Raw genomic sequence first — 23,783 nt, forward strand, 5'->3', positions numbered from 1 at the left:
AGGAGTGGAATGACTGGGTTTTATTATTAGATGTATGTTTAACCTTTTAAGAAACTGTCAAACTTTTCTAGAGTGGTGGTCCTCTTTTATATTCCCACCAGCAGTTCATGAGAATTCCATTTCCTTCACATCCTTGTGGAAGTGTCATATTGTCAGTCTTTAATTTTTGCCATTCTATAAGTATGTGTGGTATCTCATTGTGCTTTTAATTTTCTTTTCCCTAATGACTAAGAATTTTGAACATCTTTTCACATTCTTATCTGCCTTCTGTATCTCTTTTTTGGGGAAGTGTCCAAATCTTTTGTCCATTAAAAAAATTATATTGATTTTCTCTATATACTAGGTGCAGATCTTTTCTTGGCCATATATTTTGCAAATATGATCTCCCATTCTGTGGCTTTCTTTTTGATTTTTGTGTCTTTTCATTTCAGTGAAGTTGAATGTATTGATTTTTACTTTTGTAGTTCTTGTGTTGTTTTCAAGAAATCTTTGCCAAACCCAGGATTACTAGAATTATGTTCCTTCTAGAAGTTTTATTATTTTAGTTCCTACACTTAGGTCTATGATCCATTTTGCATTCATTTTTGTATATGATATAGAGTAAGAAGGAAGGTTCTTTTTAATTTTAAAAAATATATGGCTATCAAGTTCTTCCTATACCTTTTTTGAAAAAATGATCAGTTCTTCTATTAAATTGCCTTGCAAACTTTGTTAAAAATCAATTGATCATATATGTGTGGTTGTATTTCTGGATTCACTATTCTGTTCCTTTGATTTTGATGTCTGTCTTTATACCAATACCACACCATCTTGATTACTGTAACTTGGTAATAAGTCTTGAGATGAAGTAGTATAGGTCCTCCAGTTCTGTTCTTTATTAAAATTGTTTTGGCTATTTTAGATCATTTGCATTTGTAGATAGGTTTTAGAATTATACCAGATATTTATACCAAAAAGTCTGCTGGGTTTTGATTGGAATTGCATGACATTTATGTATACATTTGGGGAGAATTGACAACAATAGTCTTTAAACTGTGAACACGATATGTATACTTCTCTAGGTCTTAATTAATTTTTCTCAGTAATGGTTTATAATTTTTACCATAGAGCTCTTACATATCTTTTTGAGAATTTATCCTTGTTAAAATACTATTTCAAATGGTATTTAAATTTCTAAAATTTCTGATTATTAGTATATAGAAATAAGTTAATTTGTGTATATTGATTTTTGTATTCTGCAATCTTGCTTAAACTCACTTATTAACTCCAGTAGCTTTTCTGTAGACTTAGGAATTTCTACACAATCATGCTGTCTGTGATAAAAGACAGTTTTACTTCTTGCTCCCTAATCTGTATGCCTTTATTCATTAGTTTACTTTTTCTTACCTTACTGAACTGACTGGAGTTTCTAGGACAGTGTTGCACAAAAGTGGTGAGAGATGTTGCACAAAACATCACCTGATTTCCAATCTTCGGGTGAAAACATGCAGTCTTTCAATAAAGTATGATGTTAGCTGTGTTTTTTTTTAAAGATACTCTTTTATCAGTTTGAGGAATTTTCTCCTATTCCTAATTTGATGAGATTTTTATCATGAATGGATGTTGGATTTTGTCGAATGCTTTCTCTACGTGTATTAAGATGATTACATGGTTTTTCTTTTATAGCTGGTTAATATGGTGAATTTCATTGACTTGAATGTTAAACCTACCAAATGTTTCTGGGATAAACTATATGGATGATAATTATCCTTTTATATATTGTGTTCACTTCACTAAATTTTGTTCATTTTTGCCTCTATGTTCATAAGGGATTTGGTCTCTAGTGTTGTAACATGTCTCATTTTGATATCAGAGTAATGCTGGCTTGTAGAATGGGCTGGGAAATGTTCTCTTCAGTTTTCTTTAAGAGTGTATGTCAATTGGTGTTTTTCTTTAATGTTTGGTAAAATTTCCTAGTGAAGCCACCTGGACCTATTGTTTTATCTGTGGGAAGTTTTGTTACTTTGTTTTGTGGGAAGGTTTTTATCTATGAATTTAATTTCTTTAGTAGATAAAAGGTTATTCAGTTTAGTTATCTGTTGTTGAGTGAGCTTTGTTAATTTTTGATTTTCAAGGGATTTGGCCATTTTTCTAAGTTGTCAAATGTGTTGGCATAGAGTTGTTTATATAATATTCCCTAATTTTCTGTAGTGCCTTCTCCTTATTCCTGATATTCATAATTTGTGTCTTTTCTCTTTTTTCTGTATTAGTCTAACTAGAGGTTTATCAATTTTTATTGTATTTATTCAATCAATAGATTTACTCAATATGACCCAGCTTTGGTTTTATTGATTTTTCTGTGTTGTTTTTCTGTTTTCCATTTCAATGATTTCTGCTTCTGTTTACTCTTTTTCTGTTTTCTTAGGGTGGAGCTTAATCCATTGATATTAGACCTTCCTTCTTTTCTAATATAATCATATCATGGTATTAGTTTTCCTCTAAGCACTGCTTTAGGTACGTCTTACAAATTTTGGTATGTTTCATTTTTGTTAGGTTCAAAATGCTTTTCTAATTTCCTTTTAGATTTTTCCTTTGTCCTGTGGGTTACTTGAAGCATATTATTTATTCCAAATATTTGTGGGCTTTTAAAATGTCTTTTCTGTTATTGATCATTTAATTCTGGTGTAGTCAGATACCTTGTATGATTTGAATCTTTCAAATTTATTGAGCCTTGTTTTATGATTCATAATGTTTCAGGTGCACTTGAAAAGAGTATGTATCTGTATTCTCTATTAGTCTCTAAAAGCCAATTGGCCAATTAGTTGATAGTATTGTTCGAGTTTTCTATATCTTTACTGATTTTCTGGCTATGTATTCAATTAGTTATTGAGAGAATAATGATGAAGTCACTGATTTTACTTGTGGATTTGTCTGTTTTCTTTTGAGTTTTTTGTGTGGTTTGAAACTCTCTTAGATGCACAGATAGTTAGGATTGTTATTCCATTGACTTCTTTATTATTATGAAATAACCTTTTTTATCCCTAGAAATATTTTTTGCTCTGAAATCCATTTTGTTATTATCATGGTCACTCTAGCTTTCTTTTGAATTTTGTTAACATGATACATTTTTTCCATCCTTTTAGCTCATTTATTCCTGTCATCTTAAAGTGAGTTTCTTGTAGGCAGGATATAGTTGAATCTTACTTTTTTTGTCCAGTCTGACAATCTCTGTCTTTTCATTGGGGTGTGTGCACATTTACTCTTAATGTGCAAATATCAATTTTTGTAATTATAAATAAGGATTTAAGAATTAGAATAATTATTATATCTTATTAGGTAACCTTGTTCCTAAATCTTAATTTTCCTTAAAACCACTTTGTTTTATTTAGACTTATTATTTCCAGTTTATCTTAAGCCACCAAAAAAAAAAAAAAAAAAAAAGCCAAAATGGAGAAACAAACTGGAACTCAATAAGAAATACAGTGGCCTCCAAAGATGAGAAATTATGCTATGGAGAATTCTTCCATAATATCTTAGTTATGTATGAAATGGAGAATGATACCTTTAGGGTCATAAACCAGAGTTAACAAAAATGTATTTGCTAGGTTCCAGTGTTGTTCTAGTATGCCTTGTAATGTCTCCAGTTGATACAGTTTTCAGGTCACTCAGACTCATATCACCTTGGGAACTTTTGAAAAATACTCATTCATAGTACTTTCCCAGACCTTCAGAATCCATTATGCCCTATAATTTTTTTTTAATGTATTTATTTATTTATTTTTGGCTGCATTGGGTCTTCGTTGCTGCGTGTGGGCTTTCTCTAGTTGCGACGAGCAGGGGCTACTCTTCATTGTGGTGCACGGGCTTCTCACTGCGGTGGCTTCTCTTGTTGCAGAGCACAGGCTCTAGCTGCGTTGGCTTCAATAGTTGTGACACATGGTCTCAGTAGTTGTGGCTAGCGGACTCTAGAGCGCAGGCTCAGTAGTTGTGGCGCACGGGCTTAGTTGCTCTGCGGCATGTGGGATCTTCCCGGACCAGGGCTTGAACCCGTGTCCCCTGCATTGGCAAGCAGATTCTTAACCACTGCACCACCAGGGAAGTCCCTAGAATCTATTTTAAGATAACATAACTCTCCTTATGACTTTTGGATTCATCTCAACTTGGAAATCATGGTTCTGCCTGTTATTTGACTCCTTTAATCTTCAGCTTCTCTGCTCCTTATCTTCTCTCACACAGTCTTGGCACCATTAGAGGAAAAAAACTCTGAGGGTAAGCTTTGACCATGCCATGTGTGACACTGATTCCTAGGTTAGTAGGGCTCAAATCATATCACACATTCATTTCTTTTTTAAAATAGTTCTTTCTTGGATTGCTCAGCGAGGAACTCTATCTTCTGTATGCATTAATTTAGTAATACCATATTGTTTTCATTAAGCAAATTAATTTCATACCTACTCTATGCTGAGTAATGGTCATCACCATTCTTTTTGAGAAAGAAGGTAGCTTTTTAAAAACTTGTGCTACCCCCTTTCCCCATTTAAAAAAAGTCACATTAAATCTTCTTTGATTTTTCAGTTTTCTACAATTTCACTGATCCCAGTGTGGAATTAGAATGTACTTATTTATGTTACCTGTTTGAAATAGATTAACAAGGTTATAGAATAAACAGTTTTCAGTACTTGTGTGTGTTGCCTCATCTCCATTAATTTCATCAGCTCATACCTTTACATAATGAATAATTTTATTATTGATATAGGAAAATAAGCCCCTCCCCCACATTAGTGAATTGGAAAACTAATATGGGATAGGTGCAGATTGTTTTACAATAACTTATTTTAAAGTACATATTAAAATGACCATTAACTGTATTGTGTGGAAATGTTTAGTTGTTGGCAAGGTAAAGAATGTTCTACTTAATTGAGAATATTATCTATACGATACTTGGATTATAAGTGTTTCACATAATTAAAATACAGTAAAACACACTTAAGATCCAAGTGATCAAATGTTAGTCTTCATTGATTGATATTACTGTCTAGAACTGTCCTGTATCTCAGATCATTACTGAGAATACCAATCTTCATTACACTGTGGGCACGTGGAATACAGCAGAAACTAACACAACATTGTAAAGCAATTATACTCCAATAAAGATGTTTATATAAACAAGTAAATAAATAAATGAGTGTATAAATGGAAAAAAAAAGAATTGTAGTTAACAGGATGCTGGATAATGACTGTTTTTTGTTACTTAAGACATAATGCAAAAAAGAAGAATTTTGGAAATTGGCATTTAAAGATGAACTTCTCTAGAATCTTAAAACCTGTAACTAATTTTTAAAGACTCATGAAAAGCATGAATCCAACTAAAAAGCTATAATGTAACACAGTTTCTCAGAAGATATAAAACTCCAAAATACAAAAATTACTGTTAAATTTTTTTCAGTCTTGACAATGGGTAATGTGTATTCTACCTGAACTTAATTAATATTTTTGCAAGTTAATACTGGAAATTGTAGTCTGATCAGAATTTCTTCATGCACAGTAGAATGGCTGCAAAATGAATACCTATGGTTCTTGAATTAGTGGTTGTATCCAAAAATAATGGTATCAGACTAAAAGGGTAGGAAGCAGTGAAGGTCAGTCAGAATTAATAAATGTTGCATATCAAAGAGTTTCATAACAGTTTATTCTCAAGAACAATTTAAACATTTCATTTGTGCATCTATAATGATGCTTATAGCATCCTTGAAGGAGGAACTGCCACCCTTAGGAGACCTAATGGTTGGTGGAGAGCCATGAAGGCAATGGCACACCCACCTAGCCCAGCAGAATCAGTGCCATGAGTTGAAGGGTAATGTATGTCTTGAGTAGAACCCTCTCACAACTAGTTTATATCAAGAAATTGAGTAGCATTGTTTTCTACCTATCTAAACTATATTTAAAGTTACTGTAAATTCCAAATTAATAGGGATACTAATTAATTAGTTACCTAGAAAAGAGAATATTCTCTGCCTATCTTATTAATAAACCAATAGAAATATTCTCTAGAATACTCATTCTCAAAGTGTTCCTGGACTATCATGTCAGCATCACCTGGGAAGTTGATAGAAAATTATTGGACCCTGAATTAACAACTGGAGAAGGTGGGAAGTCAGGAATCTGTATTTCAACAAACTCTGCAAGTCATTCTGATGCATGCTCAAATTGAAAACCACTGCTCTAGAATATGGCATATGTCAAGCTCCAGTGAAGTAATGGCAAGTTTTCAGCATCACTAATTCTCATTTTCAAACAGCTGCTGCATAGGTTTTAGTTAATGATCTCCAAACCCAGCTGGAGTTGATTCATAGTTACTCCATATTCTTTTTGCTTACTAGTCAATGGAGCACTAGGTGCAGTTGTTGAAGTGTGAAAATAATTCAGCTTTGCAGACAATATTGGCATTTCTTTTTTGATTTTGAAAATGCTTTAATCTTTTTGGTATGGTATTTATTTCAACAATCAAAGCACATCTATTTTAATGGCAGTTTGAACCTCTGCTAAAAGTTGAGGAAGTCTCTGAATCTTCCTGCCAGTTTAATATCAAAATTAATGCTTAGCTGGATTACAAAGCTTATGTATAATGAATCCTTTTTCTTTTAGTCCTGTATTAGTCCTGTATTTTTCCTCTGGTGTTTACATTTTAAGAACAATTTTTAAATCTCTTCTGTGAATAACCTTCTACCTTCTTCACATCTTCTACATTAACACATCTTCATTTTTACTTTAAAAAAGAATTCTAGCACAGATTTATTTTAGTTAAATGTATTCTATAGTAGTAAGGCTCAAATATGTGCTTTGTAAATTACAAAACTCATCAAGCTCTCAAGAAGCATTCCAAAGGGGGAAAGCGGGAGAGGGATAAATTGGGAAACTGGGATTAACATATACACACTACTATATATAAAATAGATAACTTAGTAAAACCTACCGTATAGTACAGGGAATTCTACTCAATACTCTGTAATGATCTATATGGGAAAAGAATCTAAAAAAGAGTAGATACATGTATATGTATAAATGATTCACTTTGCTGTATACCTGAAACTGACACAACATTGTAAATCAACTATACTCCAATAAAAATTAACTTAAAAAAAAAGCATTCCAAAGGCATATCAGTAAGATGTGAAGGAAGGATATATGTCTTACAACTGCTTTACATGTTGAAGTGTACTAAATATGGGTATTTAAAAATGGACAATGTGGCCAAAAAAAACACCTAAAATGTTCATGAGTAGGTAAGTTCATGATCTTGCAGTGTATTGCAGAATTGTTTTTGGTTCTATTGCACATGTATTATAGGTAAAAGAGATCTTTAGATCAAAGGATGGTGGTCTCAAAATCCTGTTTCGATGTTCTTGATTTTTAACTCTGTAGTTTGCCTTCATGATTTCATTCACTCCTTTGACATCAGCTGCTGCCTTTGTGTTATGATTCCTAAATTTCTATCTTTAGTTCAGGACTTTTTCCTGAGATGTATGTCTTCAGCAACGTATATATTACTACCTGGATGTTCCACAGGCATCTTAAAACTCACTGTGTCCGAAAACTGATAATCCAAGTTTCCCTCACAACAAACCTGTGGATGTATATGGAATCAGAGTTACATAATCTGTTTTTCACTTGGTCTTGATTCCATATGTTCGCCCAGTACCTCATTCTCCATTAATGCCATTCTGATATTTGTATCATTGTATCATTACATACTTTACCACCTTGCACTAACAGTTACCAAAAAGCAAAAGAAAACAAAAACATTATTTTCATATGAGAATGTCCTTTATAAAGCAGGCAAATCAGTTAGCTTTATTAAGTCTTGACTATTTAATGATGTCTTTTTAATATTCTGTGAAAAAATGGAAAGTACATCAAGTGCTTCTGCAAACAAAAGTACAACGGTTGTTTTGAGGAAAAGCACTGTGTTGTTTGAGTTGCAAGCCCAACAAGCCACTTTTCCACATAGAACACTGTTTTAACTTGAGAGAATGGCCAACAGATAAACTGTTCCATTTATTCAGTCTTGGGTAGTTTATATACATTTTCTCAGAAATAAACAAAGTGAATATATCACATAGAGGAAAACAACTGATAATATGTGTTGCCAATTAGAGAATCTGAGAAAACTTGTATTTGTTACCAATATTGAAAAGACTATTTTGATGAGATTGGTAATGATATAATGAATGTGATTTTTTTTTTGAATTGTATAATTAAACATGTTAACATTTGGAGGATCTGCTAAACTCCATAATCTAGTATTTTTCAAATGACGGTACAAGGTAGATCAATATAACAATGTATAAAAAGTTTACTAATATCATTTTATATTACATATCATATTACAACTAGCCATTAAGAAATAACACTTGTTGAGTTTTAGTGTAGTGTCAAAAACTTATCTGAAAAGATTATTAAACTATTCCTTTCTCCAACTGTGCATCTGTATAAAATCTGTGTAAGTCTGTTTTCTTCATAGACTCCAACCCAAATAATATATGGTAACATTTTGAATGGAAAACAGTTATGAGAATCCAGTTATCTTCCATTAAGCAAGACATTTAGAAATATATGCAAAAATGTTAAAAAGTCATTCTTTTTACTAAATTTTCTTTGTGAAAATAGTATTTTCACAAAACTGTCATTTATGCTAACATGTTTTATTATATTATTATTTTTGAATCAATTAAATATTTTTTAAGTGTTACAGTTTTCATTTCTAATATGACATTGGTAGATATAATCCACATGAATGAAAACTCTTTGGAGTCCCTAATTTTTAAGTGTATAAAGAGAGAGGTTCTGAGACTAATAAGTTTGAGAACTGCTGACTTACAAGATACAGTTCATATCCCAGTATGATGATTAAGACGCTGTGTCTCGGCCTCTACCCACTTGTCTGCCTCATGTTTTATTTTGCTCTTACCCATTCTCTCATATTCTGAGTTTATCAAGAACCACTTTTAGGGTCTAAATGCACCATGCAAGCACAGGGAGATAGCTCGGTGATTTGTGACCACCTAGAGGGGTGGGATAGGGAGAGTGGGAGGGAGGGAGACTCAAGAAGGAAGAGATATGGAGTTATATGTATATGTATATCTGATTCACTTTGTTATAAAGCAGAAACTAACACATTATTATAAAGCAATTATACTCCAATAAAGATGTTAAAAAATAATAAATAAATAAATAAATGCACCATGCAGTATTATGCCTCCAAGGGTTTTGCTCAAGCTTTCCCCTCTGCCTAGAATGACTTTCTTTTTCTACTCAGAAGATACTTTCTTTCTCAATCATCTCCTCTATGAGTCCTTTCCTAACTATCCCATTTACGGGACCTCCATTGCATCTTATAAAATTTTATTATAATGCCATGCCACCAAACTCTCCAAGATTAGGCTTATCTCCAGGACATGGTGCAATAACTATAAATTAATAGATTCTCAGTAAGTGTTTATGGAATTAGTTAATGAATCCAGTGTGAAGAACTTCATTATAAATTATCACAACGTTCTCATTACTTAAAGCTACATAGTACAGTATGAATCTGCTCATTATTTGAATTTTTGCTGTAATCATAAGAGATATATTCTTTGTCTTTCTCAAGGTAAACAAGATATACCTGTGTGTCACTGAATAAGGCAGGATTATGGGAAGAGTATGTAAGCATTCCACTCCCTGTTCTTGCTTAATTGTCACTGGCCTGCTTCTGTCTTTATTTCTGCTCTTTCCTACATTGTTAGAGGCTAGGTGGAGAGAATCTTTCAAAACAATCTATACGCTAGCAGAGAAATTGATATCATAGCTTTACAGAATTTACCTAGTGGTAACTGACCCCAGAGGTCCTGTGGCTTCAGCTCTCATCAGTGCAGAAATCCTTTCTACATCATCTTTTGGTGGGTCCTCATGCAGCCTCTAGATGAGTATCTGTATAGAGACTGATAGCTTACCTCCCCCTAAACTGCATATATCTTTTCTTCGCACTACTAATTATTTAAAAGCCCGTTTTCTCTTGAGCCATAGTCTATCTTGTCTTCTGGAGTAATTCTGTAGAAAGGGTGCCTTCTTTTCACAATAACTTTTCAAATATTTCAAGATAATTTTTAGTACTTTTATGGAATTTCTCCTCTAGCTGAGTGCACTGGGTTTTTTAAAGCAGTGCTTTGTGTGGCATGGTCCATCCAGCTCATTCCCATTCTGAATGTATTCTATTCTGTGTGTATGCCAGAAATGATACATAATATTCCCTGTGTGACAAATATAGATTTCCTAGGAACTGTGCCTTCCAGTTGTTTAAAACAGTAATTATTATGTTTTGGTTAGGAATATACATTTTGGTATCAGATTGACAGTTTGGATTCTGACTTCGTTCCTAAAAACTCTGTAACTAATCTGAGTCTACATTTCCATATTATTACCTTAAGGTAATAGGTATAGGGTTACTCTAGGAATTAAATGAAATAATATATGTTTAAACACACAGCAGCATTGCTTCTGCCCCATAATAAAGGCTCAATAAGTGGAACAGTTATTACTATGGTAATTATATGCTTATCAGTATAGCAACAATTGTCATAGATTTTTTTAGCTGTTTCACACTACTGTTGTTAAATAATTTTATAATCAAATTATACTAGTGTATTTGTTATTTATCAGCTTAGTCACTCTGCAGGCTTTCATGGCTTCCCCAATGACCCATCTCCATATTTTGAAACCCAGCCCCATCTTTTCAAGGTTCAGTTTATCCAGTGTATCTTTCTCCATAAGTTTTTTACCCCAATTCTCGGTTTCAAAAGTGTTTTGTTCTCTGTTATGGCATTTATTACAATGGCATTTGTTTGATTTTGTATAAGATGGAAATTTAAAATATGAATAGATTACTTGAGAAGTATGTATTGATAAAAAAGGTGTGAGGGATGTTTTGAGATGTCTTATCTTGGTAAAGCCTGAGACAAGGGAAAAGTATATTGGTTGGAATCCCCATTTTCTATCAGAGTATTCATTTCAAGTGATTGAGACATGTAAAGGATGAAGTCTTAAAGTCAGCTCACCTATGATTTTTAACTATAATATTCTGTATTTTAAAAACAGGTACTTGCAAAAAAAAAAAGGTACTTCTATAATATCATCATGCCATATTTAACTGTGCAGCTCTACTCCTTCCTCATATAGAAGTGGACTAAATCTCAGATGACAAGTATAATGTGGAGCACAGGCTCTGGAGTCAGATTGACCTTGGACAGTATCCTCACCTTAGTATTCAGCTGGTGATCATTTAACTTCTTTGAGACTCAGTTTCCTCATTTAGATGCAAATAATAATAGTGCCTCTTAGGGTTGTTTTAAAAATTAAGACTTGAGGGCTTCCCTGGTGGCGCAGTGGTTGAGAGTCCGCCTGTCGATGCAGGGAACACGGGTTCGTGCCCCGGTCCGGGAAGATCCCACATGCCGCAGAACGGCTGGGCCCGTGAGCCATGGCCTGAGCCTGTGCGTCCGGAGCCTGTGCTCCGCAATGGGAGAGGCCACAGCGGTGAGAGGCCTGCGTACCACAAAAAAAAAAAAAAAAAATCAAGACTTGAGATAATGCATATAAAACGCTGAACACAGAGCATGCATATAATAGATGATACATCTAAAATACACAGAACTCAGTGTTAGCTATTAGCAATATTATTATTTCATATAGCTGATGAATACATTTCTCAGATTGGTAATAAAGGAAGGCTGTTATAAGAATTTCACGTTTTAAAATTTGTGCAATAACTGTACAAAACTGTAATCAAGTTTGAAGAGTATATTAAGTAAAATATGATGCATATTCCTTTAACTTAGTAACCTTAGAAATAAAAAGAAAAGAATTATATTGGTGGTTATTGGATCAATGGGATATTTAACAGCTACTTTAATATTCTTACCTAATAGATCCTCTTAAGAGCATTAACCAATATATTTTTAGTAATAATTCATTAGTGAGATGAAATTTGGAAAGAAAATTTTATTTCTATTTTGTAATACATTTTCATTAATGTTAATAATCAGTGTATAATTCATGCCCAAACATAATGTATATGTAAAACATGTATCTACAAGGGTCTAGAAAAGTCCTTGCACGTGGGGTCACAGGTCTTTTACCTCCTTATATAAGGTTATTCCTAAGTATTTTATTCATTTCAATGTACTTGTAAGTGGGATTGTTTCTTTAAATTTTTCTTTCTGATAGTTCGTTGTTGTATAGAAATGTAACAGATTTCTGTATATTAATTTTGTATTCTGCAACTTTACTGAATTCATTAATGAGCTCAAGTAGTTTTTTGGTAGCATCTTTAGGATTTTCTTTTTTTTTTTTTTTTTTTAAATTCATTTATTTATTTATTTTTGGCTGTGCTGGGTCTTTTCTGTGCGTGGGCTTTCTCTAGTTGCGGTGAGCGGGGGCCACTCTTCATCGTGGTGCGCGGGCCTCTCACTGTCGCAGCCTCTCTTGTTGCGGAGCACAAGCTCCAGACGTGCAGGCTCAGTAGTTGTGGCTCACGGGCCTAGTCGCTCCGCGGCATGTGGGATCTTCCCAGACCAGGGCTCGAACCCTTGTCCCCTGCATTGGCAGACAGACTCTCAACCACTGTGCCGCCAGGGAAGCCCAGGATTTTCTATGTATAGTATCATGTCATCTGCAATGAGTGACAGTGTTATTTTTTCCTTTCCAATTTAGATTCATTTTATTTCTTTTTCTTGTCTGGTTGCTGTGGCTAGGACTTTCAACACAATGTTGAATAAAAGTGCAGAGAGTGGGCATCCTTGCCTTGTTCCTGTTAGAGGAAATGCTTTCAGCTTTTCACTGTTGCATATGATGTTAGTTTTGGGCTTATCATATATGGCCTTTATTATGTTGAGGTATGTTCCATCTATATCTACTTTCTGGAGAGTTTTTTTAATCATAAATGGATGTTGAATTTTGTCAAAAGCTTTTTCTGCATCTATTGAGATCATCAGATGGTTTTTGTTCTTCAATTTGTTAATGTTGTGTATCACATTAATTGATTTGTGGCTATTGAACCATCCTTGCATCCCTGTTATAAATTCCACTTGATCATGATGTATGATCCTTTTAATGTATTTTTGTATTCAGCTTGCCAATATTTTGTTGAGGATTTTTGCATCTATGTTCATCAGTGATATTGGCCTATAATTTTCTTTTTTTGTGGTATATTTGTCTGGTTTTGGTATCAGGGTGATGTTGGCCTCATAGAATGAGTTTGGAAGCATTCCTTCCTCTGCAGTTTCTTGGGATAGTTTAAGAAGGATAAATGAGGTGTGTCCAGTGGCTAGAGCGGGCTCGCTGGTGGGTGGGGCTGAGTCTCAGGGGATTCTGGGGCTATTGTCTGCCTACTGGTGGGCAGAGCTGGGTTCCTGTGTCTCTGGCTGCAGGGCTCTGGGAGTTCTGGGTCTAGTGCCTGCACACTGGTGTGTGCAGCTGGGTCCTGGGACCTCTGGTGGGTAGAGCCATGTCCAGGGGCTGCTGTGGGCTCAGGGGTGTTAAGGTACCCTGTCTGCTGGTGGGTGGGGCTGTGTCCCCGCCTAGTTAGTTGCTTGGCCTGAGGAGTCCCAGTACTCATGGGTGGGGGTGGGGGGAGCTGGGTCTTGACATTAATAAGCTAGAGGGAGGATTCCAGAATGGCTCTTATTAACACCAATGTCCACATGGTAGAACAATCTCCCCAAAATGGCTGCCACCAGTGTCTTTGCCCCAGGGTGATCTCCAGTTGCCTCTTGTCTCTCTGGGAGACTCTCCAAGATCAGCAGGTGGGTCTGACCCAGGTTCCTTTCAATTTACTGCTTCTGCCCTGGGGCCCGGGGCAGGTGAGATTTTGTATGTGTCCTTTCAGAGTGGAGTCTCTATTTCCCACAGTCCTCTGGGTCTCCGGAAAGTAAGCACCACTGGTCTTAAAAACCAGATGCTCTGGGGGCTCATCTTCCTGGTACAGGAACCCTGGGCTGCAAAGCCCATTGTGGGGCTCAGACCCCTCATTCCTTGGGGATAACCTCTGCAGTTGTAATAATTCTCCCATTTGTGGGTCACCCAACCCAAGGGTATGGGCCTTGACTATACCACAACTCCACCTCTCCTGTCCATCTCATTTTGGTTCCTTCTTTATACCTTTAGTTGTAGAAGATCTTTTCTGGTAGGTTCCGGTCTTTTTCATCAATAGTTGTTCTGTAAATAGTTGTAATTTTGATGGGCTCATGAGGGGAGGTAAGCTCAGGGTCTTTGTACTCTGCCATCTTGGGAATTCCTCTTGCTTTATTTTCATTTTCATTCACTTCAATGTATTTTTTAATTTCCCTTGATACTTCTTTTGTTTTCTGTTTTCTTTTTTCTGCATTCCTGTGAATTACTTTTATATTTACTAAAAATTACCTTTTGATTTATCCACAGTGTTTTTGAGCTTAATGTCTTTGTATAGCTTTTTTCATGGTTGCTTTATGTATTACATCATATAAACATCACTTGTCACAGTTTACTGGTGTCATCAGTTTACCAATTCAAGCAAAGTGCAGAAACTTTACTTTCATTTACATCCCATTACTATCTGCCACTTATGGTATAATTGTATTAAATATTTACTCTGCATACATTTAAAATCATATCACATCATGTTATAATTTTTGCTTTGTCTGTCAAACATATTTTTGAAAACTTGAAGGGAAGGAAAGTTTATTGTATTTACCCATGTGTTTATTCTTTTTTTTTTTTTCCTGGTGTTTTAAGATTTCTTCTTTTGTCTTTTTTTTTTTCTATCTAGAGAACTTCCTTTAATCAATCTTAGGGTAGATCTAGTGGCAGTAAATTACTATAGCTTTCTTTTGTATTAGAATATCTTATTTTCCCCTTCATTCTTGAAGGTGATTTTCTTTGGGTATACGATTCTTTTATTTCACCACTTGAAAAACATTGTGCCACTTCGTTCTGGCTCCATGACTTCTGATGAGAAATCTGCTGTTATTCCAGTTTTTTCTATGGTAGGCTTCATTTTCTCTGGCTGATTTCAAGATTTTTTCTTTATTTTTAGTTTTCAGAAGCTTAATTATGATGTATCTTGCCATGGATGTCTTTGGTTTATCTCATTTTGGAGTTTGTTCAGAATCTTAAATCTTTATGTCTCTTGTCAAATGTCAAGTTTTGCAGCCATGATTTCTTTGAGAACTCTTTCAGCCCTGCTTTCTTTCCCCTTTCCTTCCAGGACTCTGTGACACCAATGTTAGATCCTTTGTTATATCCCACAGTTCCCCAAGGCTCTGTTGCTTTTTTTCCTCCAAGTATATTCTCTCTTTGTTATTCTGATTGGCTAATTTCTTTTATTACATGTTCCAGTTCACTAAATTTCTCTCCTTCCTTTCCATTCTACTATTGATCCTATTCACTGAGCTTTTCATCTTGATTATTTTGTTTTTGAGTTCTAACATTTCTATTTAGTTCTTCTTTATGTATTCTATTTCATTAATGAGCTTATTTGCTGAGGCTTTCTCTTTTTTCATTTGGTTCAAGCTTATTTGTAATTGTTCATGAAAGCATTTTTATCATGACTGCTTTAAATCTTTGATAATTCTAACATCTCTATATCCTTGATATTGTCGTTTCTTGATTATCTCTATTCATTGAGTTTGAGATCCTCTTGGATCTTGATATGTTGAGTACAATTTGATTGAAACCTGGATGTTTTTATATTATGTTGTGAGATTCTGGATCTTTTTTTTTCCTTTTAAATTGAATGAAAGATTCTTTAAATTCTGTAGTGCTTCATGGTTTTCAAAAGTTTCACACACACGATTTCATATAATCCCATAAGAACTCTTTTTCCCCCCTTACCCCTATATTGCCCCTCCCCCTTTCCCTCTCTCCACTGGTAACCACTAGTTTGTTCTCTATATCTGTGGAGACTCTGAATTTTATTTAAACCTTCTGTTTTAGTTGACTTTTTCCAGTACTGCTCTGGCAAGGGAAGGGGTGCTGCTTTGTTACTGCCAAGTGGTGATAGAAGTCCAGGTTCCCTTGTTGGCCTCCATCAACACCTGGTGAGCTCATTGTTACCGCTAGTCAGGCATGAGAGTGGCCTCCTTCTGCTGGGGGATGGTGAAAGTCCTGATTCTTCACTAGGTCTCCTCTGTCACCACCAAGTGGGGAGGGGTGGGGGGCCTCTCATCACTGCCATGTGGAGGCAGGCTTTCTGATTCTTTGCTTGGTCTTCCCTGACACTGCAGACGTGCCTTGTTACCCGCTGCCTGGGATGAAAGTCCTGGCTCCCTACTTGGTCTTACCTGGCACCACACCATCAGGAATATTGGGCATCTGATCACACCCTTGTGAGGGTGGAAGTCTAGGCTACCCACTGGGCCTGTGCGAATGGAAGTGGGACCACAGTCTTTTTCTGTGGAGTTTGACTAAAGTAGAGTGATTATTATCTAAAGTTTTCTGTCTTACTATGCAGTCTCTTGGTGCTTTGGCAAGAGAGAGCAGGCTTTTGTTGGGTTTCTTTTTGTCTATGCCTGCTTCTCGGTTGCTCGCTTCTACTGCTCCAAGTCTGGGATATATGAGGCTAAAGAAAACTTAGGGAACTCACCACTGTTGTCATTCCTTGGGTCCCAAGGGCCCTAAGTAGTCTGTTTTCTTCTCTCCAGCTTTTAAGTCTTATGTTTGTCTTATATATAATGTCCAGGGTTTTTAGTTGTACTTCATGGGAGGAATAGCAAAACATAGGTTTACACTATCTTCCTTGAAGTGGAAGGTGCTCTTGACTCCTTTTTATAGGATGATCCACTTAAACATACTTATAAGTTTTAATGATAACACATGCACCCTTGCTGACTGCCTGGAAACCCCACAAGAAAGCATTTGCCAGTGTTGGGAGTCCAGCCTTTAGTCATCCATATAGGAATTTATTTTGTCAGTCCCCATGGTGATTGACTTCAAGGAGACTGACTCAGGCTAAAAATATTCATAAGAAAGTGATGGGGCTTCCCTGGTGGCGCAGTGGTTGAGAGTCCGCCTGCCGATGCAGGGGACACGGGTTCGTGCCCGGGTCCGGGAGGATCCCACATGCCGCGGAGCGGCTGGGCCCGTGAGCCATGGCCACTGAGGAGCCTGTGCTCCGCAACGGGAGAGGCCACACAGTGAGAGGCCCGTGTACCGCAAAAAAAAAAAAAAAGAAAAAAGAAAGTGATGTATATAATCAGACAACCAATTTATTTAATTCATAATGATTACAAAGTGCTACTTCCATGAGGATCAGATAGTGTCTGGCTAGACAGTACATTCACAGTAAGTGGTGCTGCAAAAGGAATCACTTAACCTCATAATAGCTTTCTTTTGGTGCAACTTTGTTGCTTCCTACTTCTCATTATAAACACAGTTTATGGGGAATAAATTATACTTCAGAACAGTATTTGGGGATTTACACAACTCAGGATTTATCCCTAGAAAGTGCTAAGGATCCACTTTAATTCAGATGTTTGATGGCTCCAAGCTCTTAGAGCCCAAATTATCTAGCTCTGCAATAGGCACACTTGCCAGGGAGTCCTATCAGGTCAAGTTTTGTGCCGAGGCACCCTCCCCATAGACATTTTTTCAGTAGACGCTGCCAGTTTCATCGGTGATTGCTCTTTGCCTGCAATTCTTACTTGTGAGTAACCTCTTTTTTCAATATACATACTAATGCCTCTAGGCAGTTTACTATCAGGCCTTACTGTCCAAGAGCCATTTTTTTTTAGAAGTAATTAAACTGAGGTCATGGAGCCCCCTGCCGATATTTGGGCTCTAAGAGGAAGCCCTGAAATGCACAAGTCAGCTGTACTGGAGACAGGGTCCATAGTTTTCATAATATTCTCAAAGGGGTCTGTGACCCAAAAAATCGTTATGAGCCACTAATGAATATTTTTGCTCTGTTCTATTATACGTATGTAGTGTAAATCTGTTACAAACCACCTTTATTATCTACTGAAATCTTAATATTGTTATTGTCAACTTCTATGTTTTCTTTATATAATTATAGATAATAAAAATTTGGTCTTTTTTTCTTAATGTTCTTTGCCTTTTATTTATTATTTATTTACCTATATCTAACTATATATTTTTTGCTTTAACATGCAGAAGTTTCAGTATCTGAAAGCAAGGCAATTTACTGGTCTTTCCGTTTGCGTTTTTTTTTTTTTTTAATCCCTATAATCCTAAAATGTTACCCACTATACAGATATACTACACATTTTGAACATTTGTAAAATGTTTATTTTCTGCTGAGACCGTTGCACAATTGAGCTTTGGTGGGGGCGGAAGATTATATTCATGGGTCCTTTAACTTGTACAGAATACAAAACATTTCTCTAAATTATTTAGTACGATGAACATTTATTTAAATGTTCAAAGAGAAAAGGTGTTTCCCCAAATAATGACCTTAATGTTAAAAAAAAAAAACTAGTCAAAGAATATGTTGCAATTTTTAAAAACATCTTTTCTCCAGTTATTTTTCTTTTTTCTGTAGTCTAATATTTACATCTTGTGACTTTAATCCTTTGTAAGACTTATGTTGGTGTATTTAATGCAGTGCTTTATACTTAGCTTGATCATTATGTTCTTTCAATAAATAAGCCTTTAATGCCCTGTCAGTGCAGAAATAGGTAATTATTGCTATTATGAATGGCCTTTTAAAAGACTTGTGTTTGTTGGTAATCTGCCATGTGGAAAGGTCACTGAACTGAGATGTATGCCGCCTTCAATAGGAGCCTAGAAGAACTAGAATTGCCATGAAGTTCAGTGTCCATCTTCAGTGTTTGGAATATTAGTGCCAGTTGTGCTTGGCCTGCCTGTAATATCATGACTCAGATTGCACTCCGTGTTATTTGCAGGCTGTACATTTTGTGGTAGTTCTGAAATAACTTGCATAGCAGATTCTCTATAATTCATTACTCAAACATGAAAAAAGCATTACTTCAAAATGCATCTTTAGTATTTTAAATATGCTGCCTACATTATCTAAGTGTACTCCAAATGTTCTGTAACTAATAAAGCTTCCCCACTGATTTAAGAGAGTCTCAGAAGTTATACTAACTAGGTGCAGAGCTTCTTTGATTAAAAAAAAAAAAAAGGAACTATTGAGTACTTACTAAGTAAAGAAAATGGCCATATTGCAAACATCCTTACTGGTTTTAAGTATTGTCACAGGAGAAAAGAGATAGTAGTTCACCATCAACAGTAGTTACTGTTATTTTTCAACTAAGTGAGATTTGATTTTATAGACTAATATTACTAGCAAAAAGTATCTTAATATTCCACACTATTTTTATCTTTTTATGTAGTTTTAGGCATAACACTACATTAGTAATTATCTTGTTTGCTTAAGCAAAGTAAAAACATTTGAAAAATAGAAAACGCATATAAATGTATTATTTGAATGAGGAAAGTAGTTACCTGAATTTGCATCTTTTCATAATTTAAGAAATGTTTTAAAATTGTGTGAAATATACAGTTCATATGCTTTAATACACATAGTGAACCAAAAACAATGATTAATTTTAAAAACATGCTAGTTTCATGCTCCAGCTAGAGTTTTAGCACCTTAAAAAATAAAAAATCCATAGACTAAATAATAACTTCTTTTAAAAAAAATAACAAAATCTGTTTCTTTTCCAAATGCTTGATTTCAGAAAAACTAGTGAAAGTAAATTCAGCATTGTTGGTTGTTGGTGTAGCCATTAAAAGTAAAGGTAATTTCACGTATGTCTGGCCTGCTGTAGGAAACCTCTCACACTTCTGTCAGCCCTTAAATGACAACAGTACTGTTTTATTTCCCTTAGTAGAAAAAGGAGGGTGTGTGGACGTAATAATACCATAATAGTTTTGGACTGTGGTGATAGTTTGAGGTCGTTTGGAAGATAAAATTCCTTTAAAATTATTGAATATAATATGCTTAGGCTCTCTATAAATACATGTTGAATTTAATGAGACAGCTTCCATATCCTATGGAAATGCTTGAGCATCATACATTACCTTGATTATAGATTCATTTGCAAAGTACTGTCAATTTGAAAAATAGTATGCTTTCTAAACATGTGGTATATGTTTCTTAAAAGTCTGTCCAGATTTCTTTTTCTTTCTATTTATTCTTAGTGTTTTTCTATGCATTGTCTTTTTTTTCTTGGCCCTTAAATGTTGGTATTTCCTAAGATTCTGTTCTAAGATTACTGTCTCTTTCCATGCTATGTATTCTACACTATCTAGGTAGTTTCATCCATTCCTATGGTTTTTCCAGATGTTTTTCTTCTGCATGAACCTTTATTCTCAGCACTTGACCTATGAGCCCAATTATCTTTTATCTCCTGTGTGTCCCGGACAGTATGTTCAACATTAAGCTCATCTCTTTTTCTCCACATTCCCAACTAACTCTCCCCCATGAAAATGGATACACTTGTATGCATATATGTGCTTCTCTTCCTGCTTTGGAAAGCACACTGCTAGTAAGCAGCAGGCCTGAAACTTTAATTCAAGTCTTCTGAATGTGAATCCTCAGCTCAGAGCATACTGTATTAACATAGTGGCCATATCTTCTGAACCAAAATTTAATATGCGTAGTCAGACAATATTTGAAGCCTGAACTTGTTATTGTAATTATACCACATTGCTTTTTCATGTCACTTTACTAAATTGTCGCCAGTATGGTGGGTAGATGCTAACACAAATATAATGTAAAATTGCAATTATGTATGAGACGTGCAGTATGAGGTATGTACACATACTTTGTGTGTGTGTGATTTGACCTAGTTAGGGAGATTAGATGATGCTTCCCTTGCAAGTGATGATTAAATTCAATGTGAAGTTTGAGGAGTTCACTAGGTATGGTCGAGGTTGAGGGAGAATGGATGAGAGTTCAAGGCAGGTAAGATAGCTTGCACAGAGATCTGGTGGTGGGAGGGTGCATGCTGTGTGTGAACAGTTGTCTTTGTGCAAAGTAACTTGCAATCTTGTTATATTTTCCCCCTCATTTCTTCCCCTTTTCTTTCTTTATTTGAAGCTGAAGATTTCGAAAGCAAAATGTTACTGCTTTTCAAACTGCTTGGTGGACAGTGATTTGAATTAGAGGAACCATGGAATTTAAGGAATAAACGTAACCAGGACTTATCTGTAATGCAACATCAAAAAGAAAAAGGTTTTATTATGGTGTCGTTTCTACTGTTGTTACCTAAAAATCACACCAGCATTTATAATCACTGCCCTGCTACATTTTGATAAAGCAGGCGATAACTACATCCTAAGCAATAAATTTCAAAATCATTGCCTAAATTATAAGTAATTTATTTTCTAAGTGTATTTTTTTACTGTGAAGTTTAGTATTCTATTCAGTCTGTCTTTATGTGTTTGAAAATTAGTTCAGGCTGTAGAAATTCTATTGGAATGAAAAGTGTCTTTTGAACTACACTGAAGAACTCTCTGGTCTGTGGAGTTCTAAACTTGATGACTGTTTATTCTTTCATTCTTCCTATGCATATGTATTATCCTTCAGAGGTAATTCTGAACTTTTGGCCCTCAAAACATTTTTTCAGCTGCTCTTAACCCGGTTCTTGAATAGGAAAACTATGTTCCAGGACTAGGAAATTATTTTCAGTGTTTACAACTTCCTTATAGTGTCTTTTTTTGTTTGTTTGTTTTTGCGGTACGCAGGCCTCTCACCGCTGTGGCCCCTCCCATTGCGGAGCACAGGCTCCAGACGCACAGGCTCAGCGGCCATGGCCCAAGGGCCCAGCCGCTCCGCGGCACGTGGGATCCTCCCGGACCGGGGCACGAACCCGCGTCCCCTGCATCGGCAGGCGGACTCTCAACCACTGCGCCACCAGGGAAGCGCCCTTATAGTGTCTTTTAATACTAAGTTCATAATCTGTTTTTCTTTGCAGAAAGGGCTATTGCAAGACATGAAGTTCGAGAGATTGAGCAGCGACATACGATGGATGGCCCTCGGCAAGACGCAGCTTTAGATGAGGAAGAAGACATGGTGATCATTTATAACAGAGTCCCCAAAACTGCAAGCACCTCTTTTACCAATATTGCCTATGACCTATGTGCAAAGAATAAATACCATGTTCTTCACATCAACACTACCAAAAATAATCCAGTAATGTCACTGCAAGATCAGGTAAATACCACGTAGGGGATGCGTAATGTTTTCTGACACTTCCTAACTCAAATTTTGTATCTCAAAGAGATAAAGCATTTTAAGGGATATATATGATGAGCCCAGTGGATTGTAAGTTTCTTGGGGGAAAGGACCAACCGAACTTGCCTATAATTTTACATTCTTCACATTCTTGAATTTTTGAAGAGAATATTGATGCTCTTCAGTATGGTATCCTTTTAAAAATGTGAAATATTTTTAGCAGATGCCCTGCAATAAAAATCATTATATTGTCTCCACTTATGATTGAGAAATCTTTATTTGATGAATACCTATGTTCTATATGGTTCAGTTTTGTGACTAGACTCCTGCATTTCATCTTATCTTTACTATAATTTTTGTAAGTATTAGCTATAAACCCCTGACAAACAGGGATTGCGGCTTATAATTTTAACATAATCTTGCCTTTCAGGTTGTTAAGAATCTTTAGATAAACAGGTAGATAGATAATTTTATGAAATGGTTTTAGGAAAACTGGAGCAAGTTGTCATGAAATGAAATTGACTCCCCTCTTTAGCAATCGTTTCAGATATTTTCTTCACACCTGGAGTTCTGACTATAATTATAAAGTTCTCTCTACAAACACTGAAGGGAATGGGAATTAGGCCCCATGAGACGAAAAGATAATATTTGAAAATACTATGTAGGATCAAATACCTTATTGAGGTAACTTATTAGAAAGGTATTTGTGATAGTCATATAGTTAGAATGTGTTTATCTGTTTGACTGAAGATAGCTGAACCTGTTTTATTGTCACAGAATTGATTGTTATCCCGCTATTTAGCATACCTGTAATCCTCGCAGTGAAGCAAGAGAATAACATGGATACACAAGGTTAGGATCACTTTCTTGCTAGAGGGCTATTTGTAAAGGCTAATTGTATATGGCATATCATCTGCCCATGTAATTCTTGGCTCTCTGAATTATCCCTAATTACTCTTTTTTATAAAACCAAAAACCTACATTCATCAGCCAAATCAAATAACTCTTCTGTAAATGAGAAGAAACATGAGCTTATTTAGCTAAGTGGGTCATAAAAACCATTCATTATGTAATATTGTATATCTCAAGGGCAAGTATCTTAAATCATCAGGTTTTATACAGTGTGTAGTAGATTTTAAGTGTATCTGCGTGATTGCTTTTCAGAATATATCTTGGTTTAAAAGGAACATTTCTTAGCACTCACATAATAATTTTAGATTTCTTCAGTAGTATTGTTTAGAAAAATAAAGTCAGCTTGTTTGTTCAGATTTTTAGAATTTGTGTCCAAATTTTCTGTCCAGCATTACAAAGTTGTCTGGCAGCTATGAGATTTCTGAAAATGACGTTGACCTTTTTTTTTTTTTCCTCATGAAATATAAATCTACAGAAGCTCACCACATAAGACATTGATAGGCATCATGTAGTGGTACATTTCCCCGGTTGCATTTGGATGAGATAAAACTTCTGTGTTTCTTTCAATAGCTTGTCGTGTGTGTGTGTGTGTGTGTGTGTGTGTGTGTGTGTGTGTAAATATATGCAGCAAAAGAGAAGCGTAAACACTGTCTTAAAGGCA

The 23,783-nt window shown here is 35.4% G+C and overlaps 1 protein-coding gene across 4 annotated transcripts in view; it reads left to right on the plus strand.

Moving 5' to 3' along the window:
- Positions 1-23,783, plus strand: part of HS2ST1 (heparan sulfate 2-O-sulfotransferase 1) — a 186,068-nt gene that overhangs the window by 123,186 nt on the left and 39,099 nt on the right. For 2 of the 4 annotated variants that reach the window (XM_027114247.1, XM_027114248.1), the window contains exon 2: positions 21,951-22,189. In XM_027114247.1, the coding sequence (XP_026970048.1) occupies positions 21,951-22,189 (239 nt within the window). Of the gene's footprint in view, positions 1-9,628; positions 9,684-21,950; positions 22,190-23,783 lie in introns of all 4 variants that reach the window. The other 2 variants (XM_027114249.1, XM_027114250.1) reach the window with 2 other exon arrangements.

This window comes from Aethalodelphis obliquidens, unplaced genomic scaffold (genome assembly GCF_003676395.1).
Source record: "Aethalodelphis obliquidens isolate GAN/ISIS:26980383/991018 unplaced genomic scaffold, ASM367639v1 scaffold13, whole genome shotgun sequence".
Classification (NCBI taxonomy): Eukaryota; Metazoa; Chordata; class Mammalia; order Artiodactyla; family Delphinidae; genus Aethalodelphis; species Aethalodelphis obliquidens.